The sequence below is a fragment of the Phoca vitulina genome, unplaced genomic scaffold (assembly GCF_004348235.1).
Source record: "Phoca vitulina isolate PV1807 unplaced genomic scaffold, GSC_HSeal_1.0 scaffold16, whole genome shotgun sequence".
Lineage (NCBI taxonomy): Eukaryota > Metazoa > Chordata > Mammalia > Carnivora > Phocidae > Phoca > Phoca vitulina.
Window position 1 is genome coordinate 34073113 of NW_022589719.1, and position 18887 is coordinate 34091999.

General features: G+C 53.6%; 1 protein-coding gene across 1 annotated transcript in view; it reads right to left on the bottom strand.

Moving 5' to 3' along the window:
• The window catches only part of CPT1A (carnitine palmitoyltransferase 1A), a 50486-nt gene that overhangs the window by 18628 nt on the left and 12971 nt on the right, over nucleotides 1-18887 (bottom strand). Inside the window, exons 2-10 of the mRNA XM_032414532.1 lie at nucleotides 16428-16581; nucleotides 14345-14484; nucleotides 9895-10066; nucleotides 8236-8337; nucleotides 6202-6339; nucleotides 5776-5853; nucleotides 4962-5069; nucleotides 4144-4231; nucleotides 993-1188 (exon numbers count right to left, since the gene is read on the bottom strand). Coding sequence (XP_032270423.1) covers nucleotides 993-1188; nucleotides 4144-4231; nucleotides 4962-5069; nucleotides 5776-5853; nucleotides 6202-6339; nucleotides 8236-8337; nucleotides 9895-10066; nucleotides 14345-14484; nucleotides 16428-16568 — 1163 coding nt within the window. The 5' untranslated portion in view covers nucleotides 16569-16581. The remainder of the gene's footprint in view (nucleotides 1-992; nucleotides 1189-4143; nucleotides 4232-4961; nucleotides 5070-5775; nucleotides 5854-6201; nucleotides 6340-8235; nucleotides 8338-9894; nucleotides 10067-14344; nucleotides 14485-16427; nucleotides 16582-18887) is intronic.

The following is an 18887-nucleotide window of genomic DNA, read 5'->3' on the forward strand; positions in this document are numbered from 1 at the left end:
AGACAAGTCCACTCCTCTCCGGCACTTTGTGCCCACCCACCACTGACGCTCACAAGCACACGGGGAGGGAGCTCGTTCCCCGGTACACACTGCCCTCCGTGGTTCCTTCCAGCCCCGGTGAAGCCCCGGCGATGGCCCAGTACTCCTGGGGTTCTGGGACTGAGCCTCCCCTCCAGCTCACACTGCCCGTTGAGGAGCCCCCAGAGCAGAATAATCTCGTAAATCTGCTCGGGGCCTTCGGGTCGCCCCTTTAATGCCCAAATCAAGCCCCAGTGTAGTCGGGCCCATGGGACCCTCTCTGCGTTCTGGTGGCCCTGACCCACTCTGCCGTTCCCAGCCCGGAGCGTGCGGTCCGCCCCCTGGACGCCCCTGCCACCCTCTGTGGGCCCTCGCCACCTTGCTCCTAGGCTGCCCTGACAGACGCCACACTGCGGTAACTCGGGCGCCGAACGGGGACGATACTGCCCCCCAGCGACAGGGGGCAACGTCTGGGCAGTTCTGTTGGTCACAACGGGGTGGCTGTCAACGGCGGCCAGGGGTGCTGCTCAGCATCGTCCCGGCCCCGGACAGCACCCCGCCAGAGCAAAGGTTCACGTGGCCCCGTGCACACAGAGCCAAGGTGGAGAAACCAGCTCTGACCTTACAAGCTAACCCCTCAGCGAAACAAAAGCCTCTGACCGATCTTTAAACGTGGCAGGAAATTCATCCCCGACACAGAGGCCTTGGCTTCGACTTGTTCTGTGTCCTAAATTAAATGGGCCCACAGCCCTGCGACAGAGCCTAACTGCCGTCTGCCGTGAGCTCTGGTACCCAGCAGACCCCGGCGCCTCGCACACGGCCGAGGTGGCCCACCGGCGGGGGCGGGGCTCAGACCCCAGGCTCCAGCCCTGCCCCCAGCGCCCCTCCTCCAGCCCAGTCCCCGGGTAGGGAAGAGAACCGTGAGGCCCCCAGAGCCCCCGGGGCATGACCCCTGTCTCCGGGGAGCCGCACACCTTTCCCCCGCGGTGAGGGCCGCCAGCTTGGCCTCCCCGGGCTGAGGCTCCGACGGGTCGTCCAGAATCCTCTGCATCTGCTGCTCGATCTCCCGGGGCGTCAGCAGCCTGCCATCGTGGTAGAGCCAGACCTTGAAGTAGCGCCCCTCGTGGAACACGACGATGTGCTTGCTGTCCCGTATGTGCTGGATGGTGTCTGTGGCAGGACAAAGAATCCAGAGGCGGGAGGTGAGCAGAGGCTGGGAACGTCCCCCGGCCCCACCGTCCAGCGCTCCCGGCCCCTCCCCCCGCGGCCCTCCACGCAGCTCGTCCGTCCCCTTCTCAGGAGTCTGTAGACGACTCGGTACAGATCAGAGTTGAGAGGTTTGACTTGTCTCAGCTCCGCTCAGCCACTCACTGGGCGTATCCTCTTGGGCCAAGGACTTAAGCCCGCTTGAGGGTTTCTACCAGAAAACTAGGCAAACACGCCCTGCAAGCCTTCACTTCAAAGTCAGAACTAAGAAGATGCGCACCACGACCACGTCCGTTCCACACTGCACCGGGTCCTGGCCAGCAGAGTACACGAAGAAAGAACCAACACGATACCGGGATCGGAACACGGGCCTCTCACAGCCACGATTAACCCCAGAAAGCCCAACCGACCCCACCAACCACCAGCTGTTTTACATTACTGAGAACACCGCTGGGGAGACACTCAGGGTCTAAAATCATTTGCATTCCTCCCCCCTTGAGTTCTGGGCCGAACTGAGCCCCTCCCACTCACATGCTGAGGGACCTACCCTCAGATGTGACTGTACTTGGAGGCAGGGCCTTTAAAGAGCTAATTATGTTAACACACGGTGATTAAGACGGACCTTAATCCCACATGACAGGGGTACTTATAGGAAAAGATGAGGACACAGACACACACGGAGGGACGACCCCGTGAGGACCCAGGGAGAGCACGACCGTGCATACACGAGGAGAGAGGCCTCAGGGGGACCCCGCCCTGCCCGCGCCTGCATCTCAGGCTTCGGCCTCCAGGACTGGGGACAGTGAGTGTCTGTTTCAGCCACGCAGCCTGCGGTGTTTTGTTACAATAGCCCTAAAAACTAATATAGTCAGTAGCCAACAACTCAAAAATACACTTAAAACAACAAAAACAATAAAGGAGTTAGGAGTAACTCTAACAGATGATGCACAAGACCCTGGCAGCACCCCGATCCCGGGGGGACGTGTTCCGAAACCCCCACGGATGCCCGAGGCCGTGGAGCATACCAAACCCCAGACACACTCGTGTTTTGTTTTTTTCCAGTCTATGTACCTACCGGAGGGCCGGGGGGTACGTTCTCAGCCTCCCCTAACCTCCCACCTCTGGGTTCTTTGTCCTGCCGCAGACACCAACCAGCACATACGGGACAGTTTGATTTATAAACTAGGTATAGTAGAATAACAGTAAAAATTAAACAATTATAATAACATATGCTAAAAAAGGTTATGTGGATGTGGTCTCTCTCTCTCAAAATACCTCATCCTGGGGCGCCTGGGTGGCTCAGTCGTTAAGCGTCTGCCTTCGGCTCAGGTCATGATCCCAGGGTCCTGGGATTGAGCCCCGCATCGGGCTCTCTGCTCAGCGGAAAGCCTGCTTCTCCCTCTCCCACTCCCCCTGCTTGTGTTGCGTCTCTCACTGTGTCTCTATCTGCCAAATAAATAAAATCTTAAAAAAAAAAAAAAAAAACACCTCATCCTGGCCCTTCTTTTCGTGATGATGTGAAATGAGTCATGTAGGTGTGACACAGGGTCAGGCTGATGTTATGGGGGATCATCAGCTTCCATACCGTGGCTGGTTGTGGGTAACTGAGACCACGGAACGCAAAACCACAGATAAGAGGAACAACTGTATGACACTTTATTAAAATCACTTTTAAAAGCGCTGTCACTGGGGCACCTGGGTGGCTCAATCATTTGAGCATCTGACTCTTGGTTTCGGCTCAGGTCATGATCTCAGGGTTGAGCCCCGTGTCGGGCTCCATGCTCAGTGGGGAGTCTGCTTTAGATTTTCTCTCACCCCCTCTGCTCCTCCCACCCTGCTCGCTTTCTCTCTCAAATAAATAAATATGTCTTTTACAAAATAAAAAAAAATTTTAAGAATGCTATTACTGTCCCAACACTGCTTTTTGCCAACTCATCCACTTTTCACAAAAATCTGGCCACAGATCACTGGACTCCAGAGTGTGAGAGAGACAAAGGTTGGCTTTCGAGCCAGAAACACCCCACATGGTGAAAGTACTGAGTGCATTGCTGGAGTCTTCAGAAAGCCTCTGGGTCCCGGAACCGAAAAAGGCTGAATCCGCTTACGGAAGCCCACCCAGAGGCCAGCTTTTGTGTCCGAGGACCCCCATGCCTACCACCACAGGACAAGTTCCTGCCCGGGGCTCGTCGTCTAGAGGTACCTGGCTATAACAACACTCCCCGAAAGCCAGATCAGCTTGGGACTCTGCCAGCTTTGAAAGCAGCAGTGGGTTAAAACAAACAAACAAACAAAGCAGCAGTGGGTTCATTTTAACAGCCCACCGTGAGGTCTCAGATGGGGTCCAGTTTGTCAATTGCAAGTGGCCAGTATTTGCTCCCTGCACGGCCATCGGAGGCTCACAGGTGGCCCAGCCTGAGCCCTGGCTGGTCTGGGACAGTCCCAGGTGATGACATGTGATCTCCCTTTCATTCTCGAGGGTGTCCTGGCTCCGATTACGTGGCTGCCCGGCATTCTGCGAGGGTCGGGGATGGGGGTCAGCTGTCCCAGGTCAGGCTGCTCCGAGTGAGCTGCTAGATCACAAGCCCAGCCTCCTGAGCACAAGCCAGCATGCATTACACAGGAACCCTGCATGTGAGCCAGAGCAAAACTCCCGAGGGAGCCAGATGAAGAAAAGGAATATTCCTAACCAGACCTGGGAAGAACACCCTGGGAGACAGCCTTCGACCAAAGAGAAACTGAAGTCTAAAGGTAAGTCACATGCCCTAAGAAAGACCGAGGAAATTCAACAGAAGAAATGTTCCTGAACCTAAAATCTCACACTCTCAGGAGGGGTCAGCATAAATCCGTGTGCTGCCCGTCCACCACCTCTGTCCACGGCGTGTAAGGAGCAAAAATGCTTCCCGAAGGAGCCCCACTCACCCGTCTCCTCTCCCGGGATCCGCGAAGTATTAAACATTCGCTCCCACTGAGCAGAGCAGAGCGGAACTGTGGATCCCAACAGAAAAATCTGCAACAAAAATACGTTTCAAACAAAAAATTCCTCGGGGGGGTGGGGAAGGGGTAAGGAGCAAATGAAACACTGGATTTGTTTTCTGTGCACACAGTGCTTGACTTTATCTTTTCCAAACTGTGGAGAGCAGCTCTTCCCTGGGCCACCGACCTTCACGGCAAGACTCGCTGAGCCACCCTGGGCTCAGCGCCCCGCACCCTTCCTGCCCAAGTAACACCTTCTCATTGATCATTTCTCAACTGACATTTACACCACAGACCGTTTACAAACTGACACTTCAACCAAAGGGATATCTAAGAAAGAAATGTGTTGTTCTTCTTGAATAATTTACCAGCTCAATTGTTTTCCTTCAAAAGTAAACAAGAGCTTCTTCCGGCTGGGATTACGGGATGAAGTACAAGAGATGTATATCCACTTAGAATACACAGGGAGAATGAAATCTCAAAGTAATTATGCAGAGTGAAAGAAGCTAGACCAGAGAGAGAGAGAACCTACTGTATGATTTCATTTGCACAAAGCTTTGGAAAGTACAAGTGATCCAGAGGGACAGAAGGCACAAGCGAACTTTTGGGGGTGACGGATGTGTTCACTCCCTGGACTGCAGTGATGGTTTCAGGGGTACGTTATATAAATATCACAGGACCTATCAAACTGTGCCTCAGGCATGTGCACTAAGTCAACGAAGCCGTTTAAAGAGAACTGTTTACAGAGCAGTGTTTTTGCGTACCGGCTTGATCTCCTCCCGGTCCAGCCTTCGTCTGTAGAGCAGAATGGCGTGGATAGCGTTGCCCGCTCTCGCTGCCTGGATCTGAGTCGGTAGGACGTACAGCAAGTCCTGAAAAGGTAAACACGTGTCGGCAGAGAGAACGTCCGTGGGGAAAGCCACGCTAACTGAAATACACGGGAGGGCATTTCCGCACTGTTAAAATATTTCCATCTGTGTTAAATCACACCTGCTCTGATAGAAAAGAAATTAAGACTGCATTTCCTACACTTGGGCAGCTTTGTGTTTTACAAGAAAATAAAAGTGAAGAACAGAAAGAAAACGGACAAAGAACGAGGCTGGCCAGTTATTAAAGCTATTAAATACCAGTTACCAGAACCCAAACGGTGGGGCTTCTAACAAAACGACGGGAAGTGCCCTCCCAGGCCATCGATGCCTCAGAAGACAAGAACCACCCGGAGTCCTAGGGCAGCGGAGAAGGACGCTGCGCCCCTGGGCCCAGGGAGCTGCGGCCGCCTGTCGCCAAGCTCTGGGGGTGGCAGGGACACGGGCCCACATGCCGCCGTGCATCACAACACAGTGCCCAGCTGTGACAACAGGGAGAGGGGCCCTGCAGCGAGGGGCCACTCACGGCCTCGAGAGTATTTCTCCGAGTGGCTCGCGGCAAACACGAAAGGACAGCCACGCAGCTTTCAGGCCCGGCAAGCAGGTCCTGGGCCCCGGCAGGACGCCTGGGTGAGCGGAAGCAGGGGCAGGAGCTTCCCGGGCGGCCGGCAGGCCCACTGGGATGCCCGCTGAGCCCGCCCAGGGCACTCACCATGGCATAGTAGTTGCTGTTCACCATCAGCGGCCCTCGTCCTCGCAGGTAGATGTACTCCTCCCACCAGTCGCTCACCTGCGGGGTGCCAACAGGACAGAGCACTGGTGAGCTTAGCGGGAGCCACACGGGCTGGCGGGGCGTGTGGGAGCCTAAGCGCTAGTGTGAGTTCAACACACCCATGCGGCCGGCGCCTGATTTAAACACAACGCACCTGCCCGCCCCGCAACCACGCCCACTTCCAGCCCCATCTTCCTGTTCCGTCTGGTCACACTGAATACCTCCTCTGTCACACCCTGCCTCGTATCACCCAAGTGGCTCCTCTCGCCCACCACACACGGGGAGGCCCGGCTGGTTGGTGGCACGGACTAGTACGTGCACCTGAATGCGTTTCCGCCAAGACAGATGGCGAATATGTATACTTACGTAGTTAGTAGCCCACCAGGATTTTAACTTCAGATACCACTGCAATTTAGGTCCAAGGCTGACCGCAAAGTCTTCTGCCAGAACCGTCATCCGTTTAAAGTCGGATTCCTTCATTAGAGGCTTCACCGATTCTAGATACTAGGGTTAACACAAAGCACACACGCCAAGTTAAAACACACAGGCCCCTTATCTGCGCCTTAGCAAAAATATAAACCTATTTAAAAGATTTAAAAATCTTCCCCAAGTAGGGATGCCTGGCCGGCTCAGTCCAAGGAGCGTGCAACTCTTGATCTTGAGGTCAAGAGTTCAAGCCCCACATTGGGCAAGGAGATTACTTAAAAATAAAATCTTTTTTTTTTTTTAAAGGTTATTTATTTTAGAGAGAGAGGGCGAACAAGTGGGGGGGGGCGAGGGAGAGAGAGAATCCCAAGCAGGCTCTACACTCAGCAGAGAGCATGATGCGGGGCTCGATCTCACAACCCTGAGCCGAAACCAAGAGTCGGTCACTTAACTCACTGAGCCACCCAGGCTCCCCTTAAAAATAAAATCTTAAAAAAAAACAACTCCCCAAGTTGGTTTTGCAGGTCCTCACACGAGTTAGCCAGATGGCTTTACGTCAGCGACGTAACTGGCCTTTTACTGGCCCTTTACTGGCCTTCTAGTTCTCCAGACAAGCATCACTACAAGATCACCAGAGCGACTTCTGGAGCGACAAGATCATGGTTCGGCCGACAAGGACATCTCACTAGTCTTTGTCCATCATTCGGCCCTTAATGAAAGCCCTATTCCCACCCACTCGACAGTGACTCAAGACAGTGCAGGGAGCATGCCGGGGACGAGCCCAGGACACTGGGTAGCAGGAAGGAGGAGCCAGAACGATGGGACGGGGAAGGCCAAGCCCGGGGTCAAGGCCAGGTCTCCAGGTACAGGGTCGTGCGGCCCCCTGACTTTGAGCAGCCCCACCCTGAAGTGAGAGCACCCAGGTGGCAGGTCACAGATGTGATGGGGTTTCGAGACCATCATCAACAGCTGTTGCCATATACACGAGCAAACTTCTAGAAAGTAAGGCCCTCGGTTTATCAGGAAACGTGTCCATCCGCCAAGTTCCGTCTGCCGTGAAAACAGCTCTGGGGCCCCAGGGAGATCTCTAGGACCCCTCCTTGAATGTTTACAGGGAGGGTGCCACTCCAGAAACTGAGCAGCTGTTCAAGTTTTCAAGTTTACTCAAAGTGAGACATGCCTGAGTGGAACGTTACCACTCTGAAGCAGCTCGAGTCGGGCACCCCACTCACGGACCCAGAGCCGCAGGTGGCTTGGCCGCCCTCCCGCGGGGCGGGGCTCCTGTCTGCCGCACCGCAGGTGAGGGAGGGCTCGAGAGAGCAGAGATGAGAGGGAACGTGAAAAGGCCAAGAGGGACGAAATAACTAGGCCGGGATTCAAAAGCCACGGGACAGGCAGAAACCGCAGCCCTCGCTGGCTTCGGTGGGAACACCTGTGCTGTGGGATCCAGCCCAGCTGTTCCTCCACAGGTGAAGCAGAGGCCGGCCCCACCAGGCCCCAGGGCCCCGGATCCAGGCTTACAGCCAGCAGACGGGTGTGGGGTTTGGGTGATGGAAAGTTCTGGAACTAGACCGTGGTGGAGGCCGCGCAATGAGACCGTACTCAGTGCCACACAACTGCATGGCTTAAAGTGGTTAAAGCGGTCATTTTCACGTTATGTATGTATACACCACAACTTAAAACAACTAGTCATGTAACATACCGAAGACCGTTGAATTGGACGCTTCGGGGGAACCGTACGGTATGTGAATTATATCACAACAAAGCTGTTTAAAAAAAATTTGCAAAGCTGTCTATCAAACGTGATGCTTTGAAAAAAACACCTCATACATGCTGACTTTAGAAAGGAAGAGATCTCTGACAATAGCCGGACGAGCACACGGCTGAGACCTAACCCGGCCAACCGACAGCCTTCACCCCCGGATGCCCAGCAGCTCGGAGGGGGTGTCCCAGGGAGCTCGAGGCCACACCTACCCTGTTCACGGTGTCCCTGACGGCCGGGACCGGCAGGCGTGGCAGCGAAGTCTGGAAGCTGTACAACATGGGTTTTCGGCCCGAAAAGATCTTGACCACACTCTTTAAAAAAAAAAAAAAAAGGTGTGGTTTAAAACATGAGACCATGTTAAAGATATGAAGCCAGTTCTCGACCTGCCAACTCTTTACTGATTTTCTGGGCTGCGCATTGTCTCCGGTCTGTTTTCCGCCCCGATACCTCACAGGCCTTTGCCAACAAACAGGTGACCCCAACCAAAAACCAGCCCAAGTCTGACGGATGCTTCGAGATGCCCCGGCCAAGGTGGGCACCTGAGGTTGCCGGCTGACTACGCATCTGCACGGGGGCCAAGATCCAGTCGGCTACCTCTGCGAGGCTCCGGGCTTTGGGACGGGCTCCAAGCCCTGGCAAGGGGCAGGGCGGGGGCCGAACTGAGAAGCCTGGACCTGGAGCCAACCCCAGGACGCGGCAGCACCGTGGCCCCTCACGCCTAGCGCAGAGCACACATTTGCCTCCTCTCAGCCCTTGCTTTCATCTGGAAGGATCAAAGTTGGTGTTAACAGTGGGTCATCTCATGCTGACCAGACCTCCGAGGAATTCCTCGGGCTCACGTGGGGCAGCTGGGACTCAGCCGGACGGGAGCCAGGAATATGCCATCCTAGGGAACACCGTTTAGCTTATTCCGTACAGGGCAGGCGCCCCCTCGGACTCTCTGCTGGGGGCCAGATTCTGCTTCTCTGGAAATGAGCCATCTTACAGCCAGGTGAGCGCAGGAAGTCGGTCTGGGGGGAGTGAGGCCCGTGGGCGTGGGGGTGCCTCTCACGAGCAGCCCCCGGGAGGTGGTGGTCAGCTCGTAGGTGGAGCGGTCAGGGGGGACACTGGGACAAGCCTCCACACACGTGGTAACCAAGGGACTCAGGCTGCAGCTGAGGAGAGCTAGCAGAACGGCCTGAAGCACAGGGCGAAGCGGGGAGACCTGGTCGGACCAGTCGGCGAGGGAAACCACCGAGCGCCTGCCTTCGAGTTAGTCAGAAGAGCTACAAAGTGGACGGGCATCAGTTTTCCTTGAAGGAGGACCTGGATGGCAAACCCAGCAGAGTCTAATATACCATGTTCAGAACTCTCCAACATCATTAAAGGAAAATACTCCAGCCCACACTTAGGAGTCACGGTGAATCAACCCCCTGCAGCTCCCAGGTCAACCAACCACGTGTGGAAGGGAAAAGGTCCCTGAGGATCCCCCTTTCAAAGTACAAGCCACTCACGTGAGACCCTGTGAAAGTGAGATGAGCCAGACACGGAAGGACGAATACTGTGGTGAGGGAGGTGGCGGCTGCCCGGGGCATGGGGCCCCTAACAGCGCCACCCCTGCGCACCTAAGCCTTTGCTAAGAGGGCAGATCTTACTTACGTGCTCTTACCACGAAGGAAAAGCAGGGTGGGACATGAGGACGCTCTGGGGTGGGGGAGCTAAGCTGGTGGCACCGATAATGACCATGGTTTCGCAGGTGCATCCTTACCTCCACATGCACACCGCTTAACAGCTAGAAGGCCTGCTGCATGTCAAGCGTACCCGAAAATAAAGCGGTTAGAAAAAAATCCACACCAGTTCGGCACCAAGAGTGAAGTGGGGGTCATTACCATCCAGATCTTGGTGGCACGGCTCATCTTGCCGTGCTGGGCGAACATCCAGCCGTGGTAGGATAGCAGCACCTTGAGGGAGTAGCGCATGGTGACGATGAGGGCCACCCACAGGCCCGTGCCGAAGAGGATGCCGCTGACCACGTTCTTCGTCTGGCTGGACATGCAGCTGCTAGGGAGAGGACACGAGCCGAGCACACGTTAGCGGGGACGCCACGCACTGCCAGCCGGAGCGGCCATCCCTCGACACAAGACCGTGGGCCCCGAATCCAAGAGGGGACGCCAGGTTCCCTTAGCGCTAGCCCAACTCTCAAAGGCTCAGGCATCACTCTCCCATACTCAGGACAAACCAAGCCTCCTGTGTCCTCGGGGAAAATGCGCAACTTCCTCCAGGGTCTAGGGACGGGGACAGGGGACGTGTGAGGTGGTGGCCTGCCCGCGATGAAACCCACGCCCTGCATCCACCCGCACCTCCTCAGCTGGGCGCTCACAGCAAATCTGGGCCGTTCCCTTCCTGTACCTTCTTCTTCCTCAAACATCACTTTGGATTTCGCCATTACTCATGAGACGCTCAGATCATTTGGGAAAACTATTATAGCTGTTTATATCAAAGGAGCTTGGGGACGCCTGAGTGGCTCAGTCGGTTAAGCGTCTGCCTTCGGCTCGGGTCATGATCCCAGGGTCCTGGGATTGAGTCCCACATCGGGCTCCTTGCTCAGCAGGGAGCCTGCTTCTCCCTCTGCCTGCCTCTGTCTCTCTCTCTCTGATAAATAAATAAAATCTTAAAAAAATATATATATATATCAAAGGAGCTTGTTTTTGACCTAGGCAGGAATACTTGTGGAGAAACTGATGTTATAAAATGATCATTTATTTTTTTTTTTAAAGATTTTGATTTATTTAGAGAGAGAGCATGAGCAGGGGTCGGGGGAGGGAGAAAGAATCTCAAGCAGACTCCCCGCTGAATGCGGAGCCCCCCACGGAGCTCGATCCCAGGACCCTGAGATCATGACCTGAGCCGAAATCAAGAGTTGGACATGCAACCGACTGAGCTACCCGAGCGCCCCATAAAATGGTCATTTAAATAATAAACTTAAAGATAGAAAATGTTTTCATTTGCTAAGGAAAGATACATCGTATGGTAAAGATGGGACTGTAAAAAATCTTGGTGGTTTTTAGTTCCAGCTGTTTCAGAAACCACAAGCTAGTTATAAAATAGAAAGGGTTTAAATAACAAACGTTGGCAAAGACACAGAAAATAGGGAACCTTCGGGCACTGTTGGTGCAGCCGCTGTGGAGAACAGGATGGAGCTTCCTCAAAAACACTAAAAATAGAACTACCCTATGATCCAGCAATTCCACTTCTGAGTATTTATCGGAAGGACGTGAAATCCCTCTCTTGAAGAGAGATCAGCACCCCCGTGTCCATTTCGGCATCATCCACAACAGCCGGGACATGAAAACCACCTACGTGCCCACTGACAGGTGAATGGACGAATGTGTGCTACATAAATACCATAGGATGTTATTCAGCCATAAAAAAGAAGGAAATCCTGCCATTTGTGACAACCATGGACCTTGAGGGCATTATGCCAAGCGAAATAAGTCAGACAGAGAAAGGCAGCTACTACTGTAGGATCTCACTTACACGTGGAATCTGAAACAAAAATCTAAATTCCTAGATACAAAGAGTGGACCGGTGGTTGCCCGAGGCAGGGGATGGGCAAAAGGAGGGACGGTGGTCCAGAGGTACAAACTTCCAGGGGCGCTTGGCGGGCTCAGTTGGTAGGGTGTGTGACTCTTGATCTCAGGGTTATGAGTTCCAGCCCCACGCTGGGTGTGGGATTTTACTTAAAAATAAAATCTTAAAAAAAAAAAAAAGGGTATACACTTCCAGTTATAAGACAAAAAAGCCTTAGGGATCATGGTAACTGTAGTTAACAATACCATATTGTATATTTAAAAATTGGTAGGAGAGTAGATCTTAAAAGTTCTCACCACAAGAAAAAAAATTCTGTACCTATATGTGGAGATGAATGTTAGTTAACTAGACTTGTAATCAGTTTGAGCTACATACATCTACCAAATCATTATGTTATACACCTACAACTAATAAAACGTTACGTCAATTACGTCTCGTTTTTAAAAATTATTTCAGTGTGCTTCAAATTATTTTTTTTAAAGATTTTATTTATTTATTTGACAGAGAGAGACACAGCGAGAGAGGGAACACAAGCAGGGGGGGCGGGAGAGGGAGAATCAGGCTTCCCGCTGAGCAGAGAGCCCAATGCGGGACTCGATCCCAGGACCCTGGGATCATGACCTGAGCTGAAGGCAGATGCTTAACGACTGAGCCACCCAGGCGCCCCAGTGTGCTTCAAATTATTAAAATAAACAATGTACACATAACCTAAAGATACCTCCAGTATTTAAAACCCACCAAGTTAACACCTTCTGATAATTAAGTAACACTGAAACAAATTATCTTCAAGGTAAAATACTTTTGCTCCAAAACTTGTGTCCATATAACTTGTCAAATCTTGTGTTGTGATTTTTTTTCTATAATATACACATGGGTGCTTCAATGAAAAGCATTAGCAAAAAAAAAAAAAAGCTTCCTTTTAAAGAGCACGGTCCTTCCGAGGTGGCAGGAGCTGGATGGACGCAGAGCAAACCCAGCCTAGTACGTCTGCGTTTGTGAAAACAGCCACCTCGGACAGTCGGAGGTGCTCTCCGGAAAGACAGTTCCAGAACGACCTTCGAGCCTGGGACACGCTGACCCTTAACCTGCTCTTTCTAAATTTGGGCCAAGGATGGCCCAGTACACCGCAATTGGTTTAGAGGGACAAAGAAACAAATCGTATAAAGACCCAGATTATAAAGGGCTTTAAATAGCCAACACTTCTAAATCCAGCATTAAGAGCCCACAGTGGAAAGTACATTAAAACTCCACGTTAAACCCACAAGAGTCTGAAAAGTATGCGGAAACAGCACGACCCAGTGTGCAGAGGACCAGCTGTCTGCAGCGGTCGCAAGGACAGGAGGAGCAAGGTTTCCCTGGAGTGTGGGGAGTGTCGGGGTCCCTGCCTCGGCGTCCCCGGCCGCCAGGCAGAGCAGGGAATCTGGCAGGGGTCCAGCCCAGGCACGCTTCCTCTGAAATGATGGAATTCTCATTCGAGGTCTCGCAGACACTTATAAAGGCACAAGCCAGCATTCTCGAGGCAGCTCGGAGGCCATGAGCGACTCGGCTGGACTCTGGGCTTTGAACAAGAAGGAACAAGGAGGAAGGGGGACCCACTCCAGGACATACAAGTTCACACCTTTAAGCGAAAACAGCTGACTTACTTCTTTAGAGTAATCAGAGTCAAATTCACTCATGAGCTGGGGGATTCCACCTGAAGTCCTACCCTGCCAGTTTAGTCCTTTCTGAAGGGACGATGTGAAAGCCATACAACCAGCAGGGCCCACAGTTCACCTGCTTAGCTTAGGCCAGCGGCCGACACCACAGACACGACCCGGGGAAGTCAGGGGGCCCCAGCCTCCCCACGCAACCCCTGGACCAAAACCAAAGCCCACCTATGGGCCAAGGACTTGGGGACCATGATTTCTGTAGTAAGAGACCAGGGTAAACAACGAACTGAGAAACAGGATCGAAGGTCGGGCACAGAACCACCACGGTGGTTCTGGAGGTACGGGGATCCTTTCCAATCAGAAAATAAAAGCAAGTATTCTAGAGCAAGGGCCAGACACAAACGGAGTAACCGGAGACCCTCGTGAGCGAGGTCACCGCCAGGGGACCCTGCACGGGCGTTAGGGCCATCCCTGGGACTGGAGGGAAGAAAGGACTTCAGAGGGGTTTCATAAATGCGCTCGAGGGCATGCCCACGTTCCACGGGGGACCCCAGGCCCCATGTACACCCTTCCAGGAAAATACCAGCCCAGAGGCTCCTCTAGGCCAAAAATCATGGTAGAAAGAGAGCCTATTTTCCAGCTCCCAGAAAAGCCGGAAACTCTCAAGAGTGCTGAGGTTCCCACCGGGGTTCCGAGCCACTCGGACAAGGAGCTAAGGGGCTGAGGTCCCCTCAGAGCAGTCAGTTCTCAGGGTCACAGACCCCAGTGCAAAGAGCTGACCGTGTCCAGGACCAGCTCCTGGAGCAGAAATTCCTTTTGAGGACCCTGCAGCCAGGCTAAGCACACTGACCACAACCTTGGGCCCTGACATGAAGTCTCAGTGCAACCCAGGACCAAGGCCGTCTTCAGAGAAAAGGCCACGAGGGACTCCAAACTCCCTGTGGACCGTAACACAGAAGAAAGCCTACAGGAGGAGAATAGCCAAGCTTCAAATGGAATCAGAACAGTGATGGCCATTATATTTGAAAAGACATAAAAATATCAGCAACAAAAGTCGCTAACTTCCTAGACAATTTGAGATTTGAAAAAGAGTACTTACGTCGTGTCCAGGGTCCGATTGATTTTTGCAATTATCCCCAGCGAGGGGTCGATCTTGGCATACATGGTTGACATCACACCCACCACCACGATGAGCCAACTGGAGGGGCTCGCCGGGTACACACCAGTGATGATGCCATTCTAGAAACAGAACATGCACCATGAGTACTGTCCCGCCCACAAAGTCCACGGCTCCTGGTGATGGGGGCAGTGGAATGACAGCAGGGGGAAGGAGGCCTTTGTAGTTCATGGTGGCTAAGTGACCACTATAGAACATCTTCCCCAGAGACTCCAGCCCCTTCTCTTCCTCTATTTCTGAGCCAAATCCCTCCCTAAAGGAGATACCCCGAGAGTGACCCCAGGACATTTGAATCACCCGAGGCATGAGTTTAACATTGATTCCCGAGCTCCACCCAGACTGACTCTCGACACCCTCAAGTTAAGGACATCACTGAGCCAACCATGATGTCCTCTCCCCAATCTGCTACACCTGGGATGCCCCAAGACCCCCAGCTCCAAAACCACCCCTCCTGCCGGTCCTGAATCAAGAGGCTGCTCAATCCCCAAGTATTTTCAGGAGACCTGACTGCATGTTGAGAATCTGCTGTACGATCCCTCAGCCAAACGCCTCTACTTCCCCACCCTAAAAACCACAAAAAAGTAGCAGGAGCGGAAGACGGATATGAAACAAAATTCTGGAACCCAGGTGAGCCTTGTGGCTCCTTATTCTTTTTATTTGTGTTTGTTTCAACACTTCTAATTAAAAAAAATATATATATCTTACTAAAGCCGTCTTAACAAGAGATTGATTTGGCCAAGACAATGGATTTAAAAACTCTCAAAGCTCATCTGAATTCTTTTAGGAGCTCCTTGCATCCCTACATGCCATTCCCACTGGGTTTTCGATTGTCTAGAAGTGTAAGAGAAAGAGATTTGAAACAAAGTGGGGGTTCTCCTGGTGTTCCCGGATAGATACGTACATGGACTACATTACATGACGTTACAACGGGGGCAGGAAGGGCCCAGATTGAAAGGTCTCCCGCTCACCCCAGCCTCCCCCGCAGCCCGTCCAGCTGCCAGCCGCGCGGTCAGGCGAGGCTGTGAACTGTCTATCCTCTCTCCTACCTACTGGTCTTCCCTCCTCGGCTGCACTACAACCTCCTGAAAACCAGAGAACATTCCCACTGGCTCGCAGTGACTGACGGCCCCAGCTCTGCACCCAAGTCTCTCTTCCTGGATCCGAGGGGGGAAAAGGAGCTGCTCCCGGTAAGGTCGGGTGACAACGCGCGCTTCCCCCTGTAGGTGGCGCCCCCTCCCCAGAGCCACCGCCCCGCCCGCAGGGCCTGTCCTGCCGGCCGGTTCCCAGGGGCCCGGCCCCCTCCTCTGACTCACTGCTTTCACCCTACCCTGGCTCCTGGGCCTTCTCAACAGCCCTTCTCTGAGCTACACCCTCAGAAAAGGAAACGCGAAAACAAATACAGGTAGGAGTTTTCCTCATTCCCCGGGCAGGTAACTTGATGAGAGATCATCCCGTTTGAATTCTTTCCAAACACGCATCTTATCCCTTCTGTGATTTTTGAAATAAATTAAATTACGGATAAGTTAAAAGAACAACACTCGTGCTTGATTAAAACCAGTGAACACATTTCCAGTCTTTCAGGTAAACCGAATTGAGAACACAGGAAGTTAACTCTGCTTGAATTTACACATGTATTTCAACATCGGACTATTTTATCAGCGAGGCATCTGTTAGATAAACTCACGGCCGTTGGCACCGCTGGGAAGCAATCCTTCTTCTACAAGACGTAAAGAGTGCTGGACTCGGAGACATGGGTTCTAGTCTTTCCTCTACTTCTCTGAGCAGGTCACTCACCCACTCTGAGCCCCCACGCCCCTGCCTAGAGGGTGCCGCCGCCCCTGCCCGTCTTACAGAATTCGGTGAGCCGGTGTACTCGGAAGTGTTCCCTAAGTACCGAGGGGGTATCAGTCATGCCGATCAGCACTCAAACACGCCCACTGCACCACCTACAATGTTCTCGGATGCTGAAGTGAGCACCATACAGATTAAACAAGGATTGGCCAACCTTGAATCTGATGAACTTCTTTTTCCAGGAATGCAGTCCAGACAGATAGATTTGCTTGAGGGCCTCGTGGCTCAGCCGCAGGTCGATCCCGTCCGGGGTGACCGTGAACTGGAAGGCCACGGCTTGGTGAGCTTCTGCCATCTTCGGCAATCTCCTAGGAGGAGGGGGAGGAGGGCAGAGTGTGACGCAGCCAGCATGTCACCGGACATTAGAAAACCCCTCACCCAGACCTGGGATTTGTTCTGCATGAAGTCTTTCCCAGCCGTTTCACAAACTTAATAGTCCATTCACAGACCCCCGCGCAGCGCCCCCTCCCCCACCTGCCCAGCACTGCACAGCCCACGGTCGCCTCTGCTGGGAGGCCCGGGGTGGCCAGCGGAGTCCAGGAGTGGCACCCCCCACCACCACCTCCCTCCCCGAGCCTCCAGTGTCCAGACCCACGGAAACCCGTACCCCCGGCCCCCGGCCCCGGCCATCCCACTGAACCATCCCTCCAGGCCAGCAGCCCGAGCCACACCCAGCTGACCCAGGAAGCTGGTGGCCGTTTAACCACCTGCCAATCTCATCCCCACCCACCAGCTGCCTGGAGGCTGGCACAGAAGAAACCCAGAGGGTCCACAGATGAGTCCGTGATGGCCCTGAACCCCTTATCTCTGGACTCTGGGGTGCAATGTGGCTGTTGGCTTGAGAGACCATCTCAGGCAGCAAAAAAGACTCCATGAGAAGGAGACGCACAGAATCCTCAGGAGTGGGTGTTTAGGCGTGTCTACGGACGGAGCCAGGTCTCCTTCCTCCTCCTCCTCCTCCTCCCCCTCCTCGGAGGCTATGACTGACTTGGGTCAACAACCCAAGGTGTGGAACATTAACTAAGGGGGCATTTACCCTCCTGCAAGCAGGCTGGCTCTGGGCTACCTGCCCTGCCCCAACGAATAAAAGCGCGTCTTCAGAGCCGGGTCTCTTCTGGCTCCCTTCCCCCTGGCGACTCTGGAGCACCTCCCGGCCTCCCTCTGGTGGAGCCGGCCCCTCTGCCACCTTCTGGAGCCGTGGGACCGAGCCATCTCTTCCTAAACTCTGCTGGAGCGCCCCGCGATCGAAAGGAAGCTAACAGAGCGGGGGGGGGAGGGGGGAAGCTACCAAGAACCGTAACAAAAATCCAAAATTGTGTGTGTGTTTTCTTATCACCAACTATTTCTCCTGTTTTTACCTGCTGAAGCCCACCGAGTGCGGGTGGAGGACCAACCGAAATCAACAGGTATCGTGCTTTCAAAGATGCCCAGTTACAAAAGCCAAACTAACTTAGTTTTCAGCTAATTGGAACAAACGCCCCATTAGAGGCCCCGAGAGGCACGCAGCTTGCATTCATCGGCTCCTTCGGCAAGCGTGTGTTGATTGCCTCCCCCATGCCAGCCACACGGAGGACCGAGACGTTGGCAGAGAAGTCCTCCTGCCCCCCACCAGCTCAGACAGGGAGGCCGGAAGAAGAGGGGGTGTCAGAGAGGGGACCTCCCGGGTGACACGGAAGCCCAGGAGGATTGGCCGGAGGGCAAGCCTTTCAGGCCCAAAGGTAACACAGGACTCTAGGTAGAGGTCAAGGGCAGGTCAAGGACAGGGTGGTTAGGCAGGCAGCTAACTTTGGAGAGGAAGGCCCAGAGGCAGTCAGGGGAGGCAGCTGGGTTTTATGTGAAGGGTTAAGGAAAACCATCCAAGGGCCTTAAGTTACTGTTTCTGTTCTCAAGAAGACCACTCTGGGGGCGCCTGGGTGGCTCAGTCGGTGAAGCGTCCAACTCTTGATTTCGGCTCAGGTCATGATCTCGGGGTCGTGAGATCAAGCTCCACGTGGGACTCCATGCTCAGCAGGGAGTCTGCTTGAGATTCTCTCTCTCCCTTTCCCTCTGCCCCTCCTGCTCATGCTCGCTCGCTCTCTCTCTCAAATAAATCAATCTTTTAAAGAAGAAGGACGAGGAGGAAGGGAGGAGAACTGGTGTGTGGACCCACTACATTTGACATCGTTGGGGGCAGAGGGAGAGGCTGGGGTGGGCACCCCCTGGGAAGTGTCAGCACATGAACCTACGACTCTGCTTTGATTATGAAGGAAAAGATCAAGTTGGCAAGACTGCAATCCCCTGGGAATAACCTTAGCTTCAAGTGATCTGCAAAGTGTTCACGATGATCTACGTGTTACGTAGCAAGCATGCAGCCAGCCTCCCTAGCCTGGCCAATTTTGAAGGAAAAGATGCCACGTGTGAAAACAGCAAGATCTCCAAGCAAATGCCTCCTGCAGATAATTCAGGATGTGGAAGAGGGTGTCCTTTTCTCAAAAAGCTATCCAAGTGGCTTGAGCATTCTGCCGGCGCCTCAAGGTTAACTCTTAACCCCTCTTCACGAAGGCTTCAGACCCCCCCATGCGGCGGGAGGTGGGCGTCACAGAGAGAATTCGGCAGAGCCAGAAGCACAGCAGAC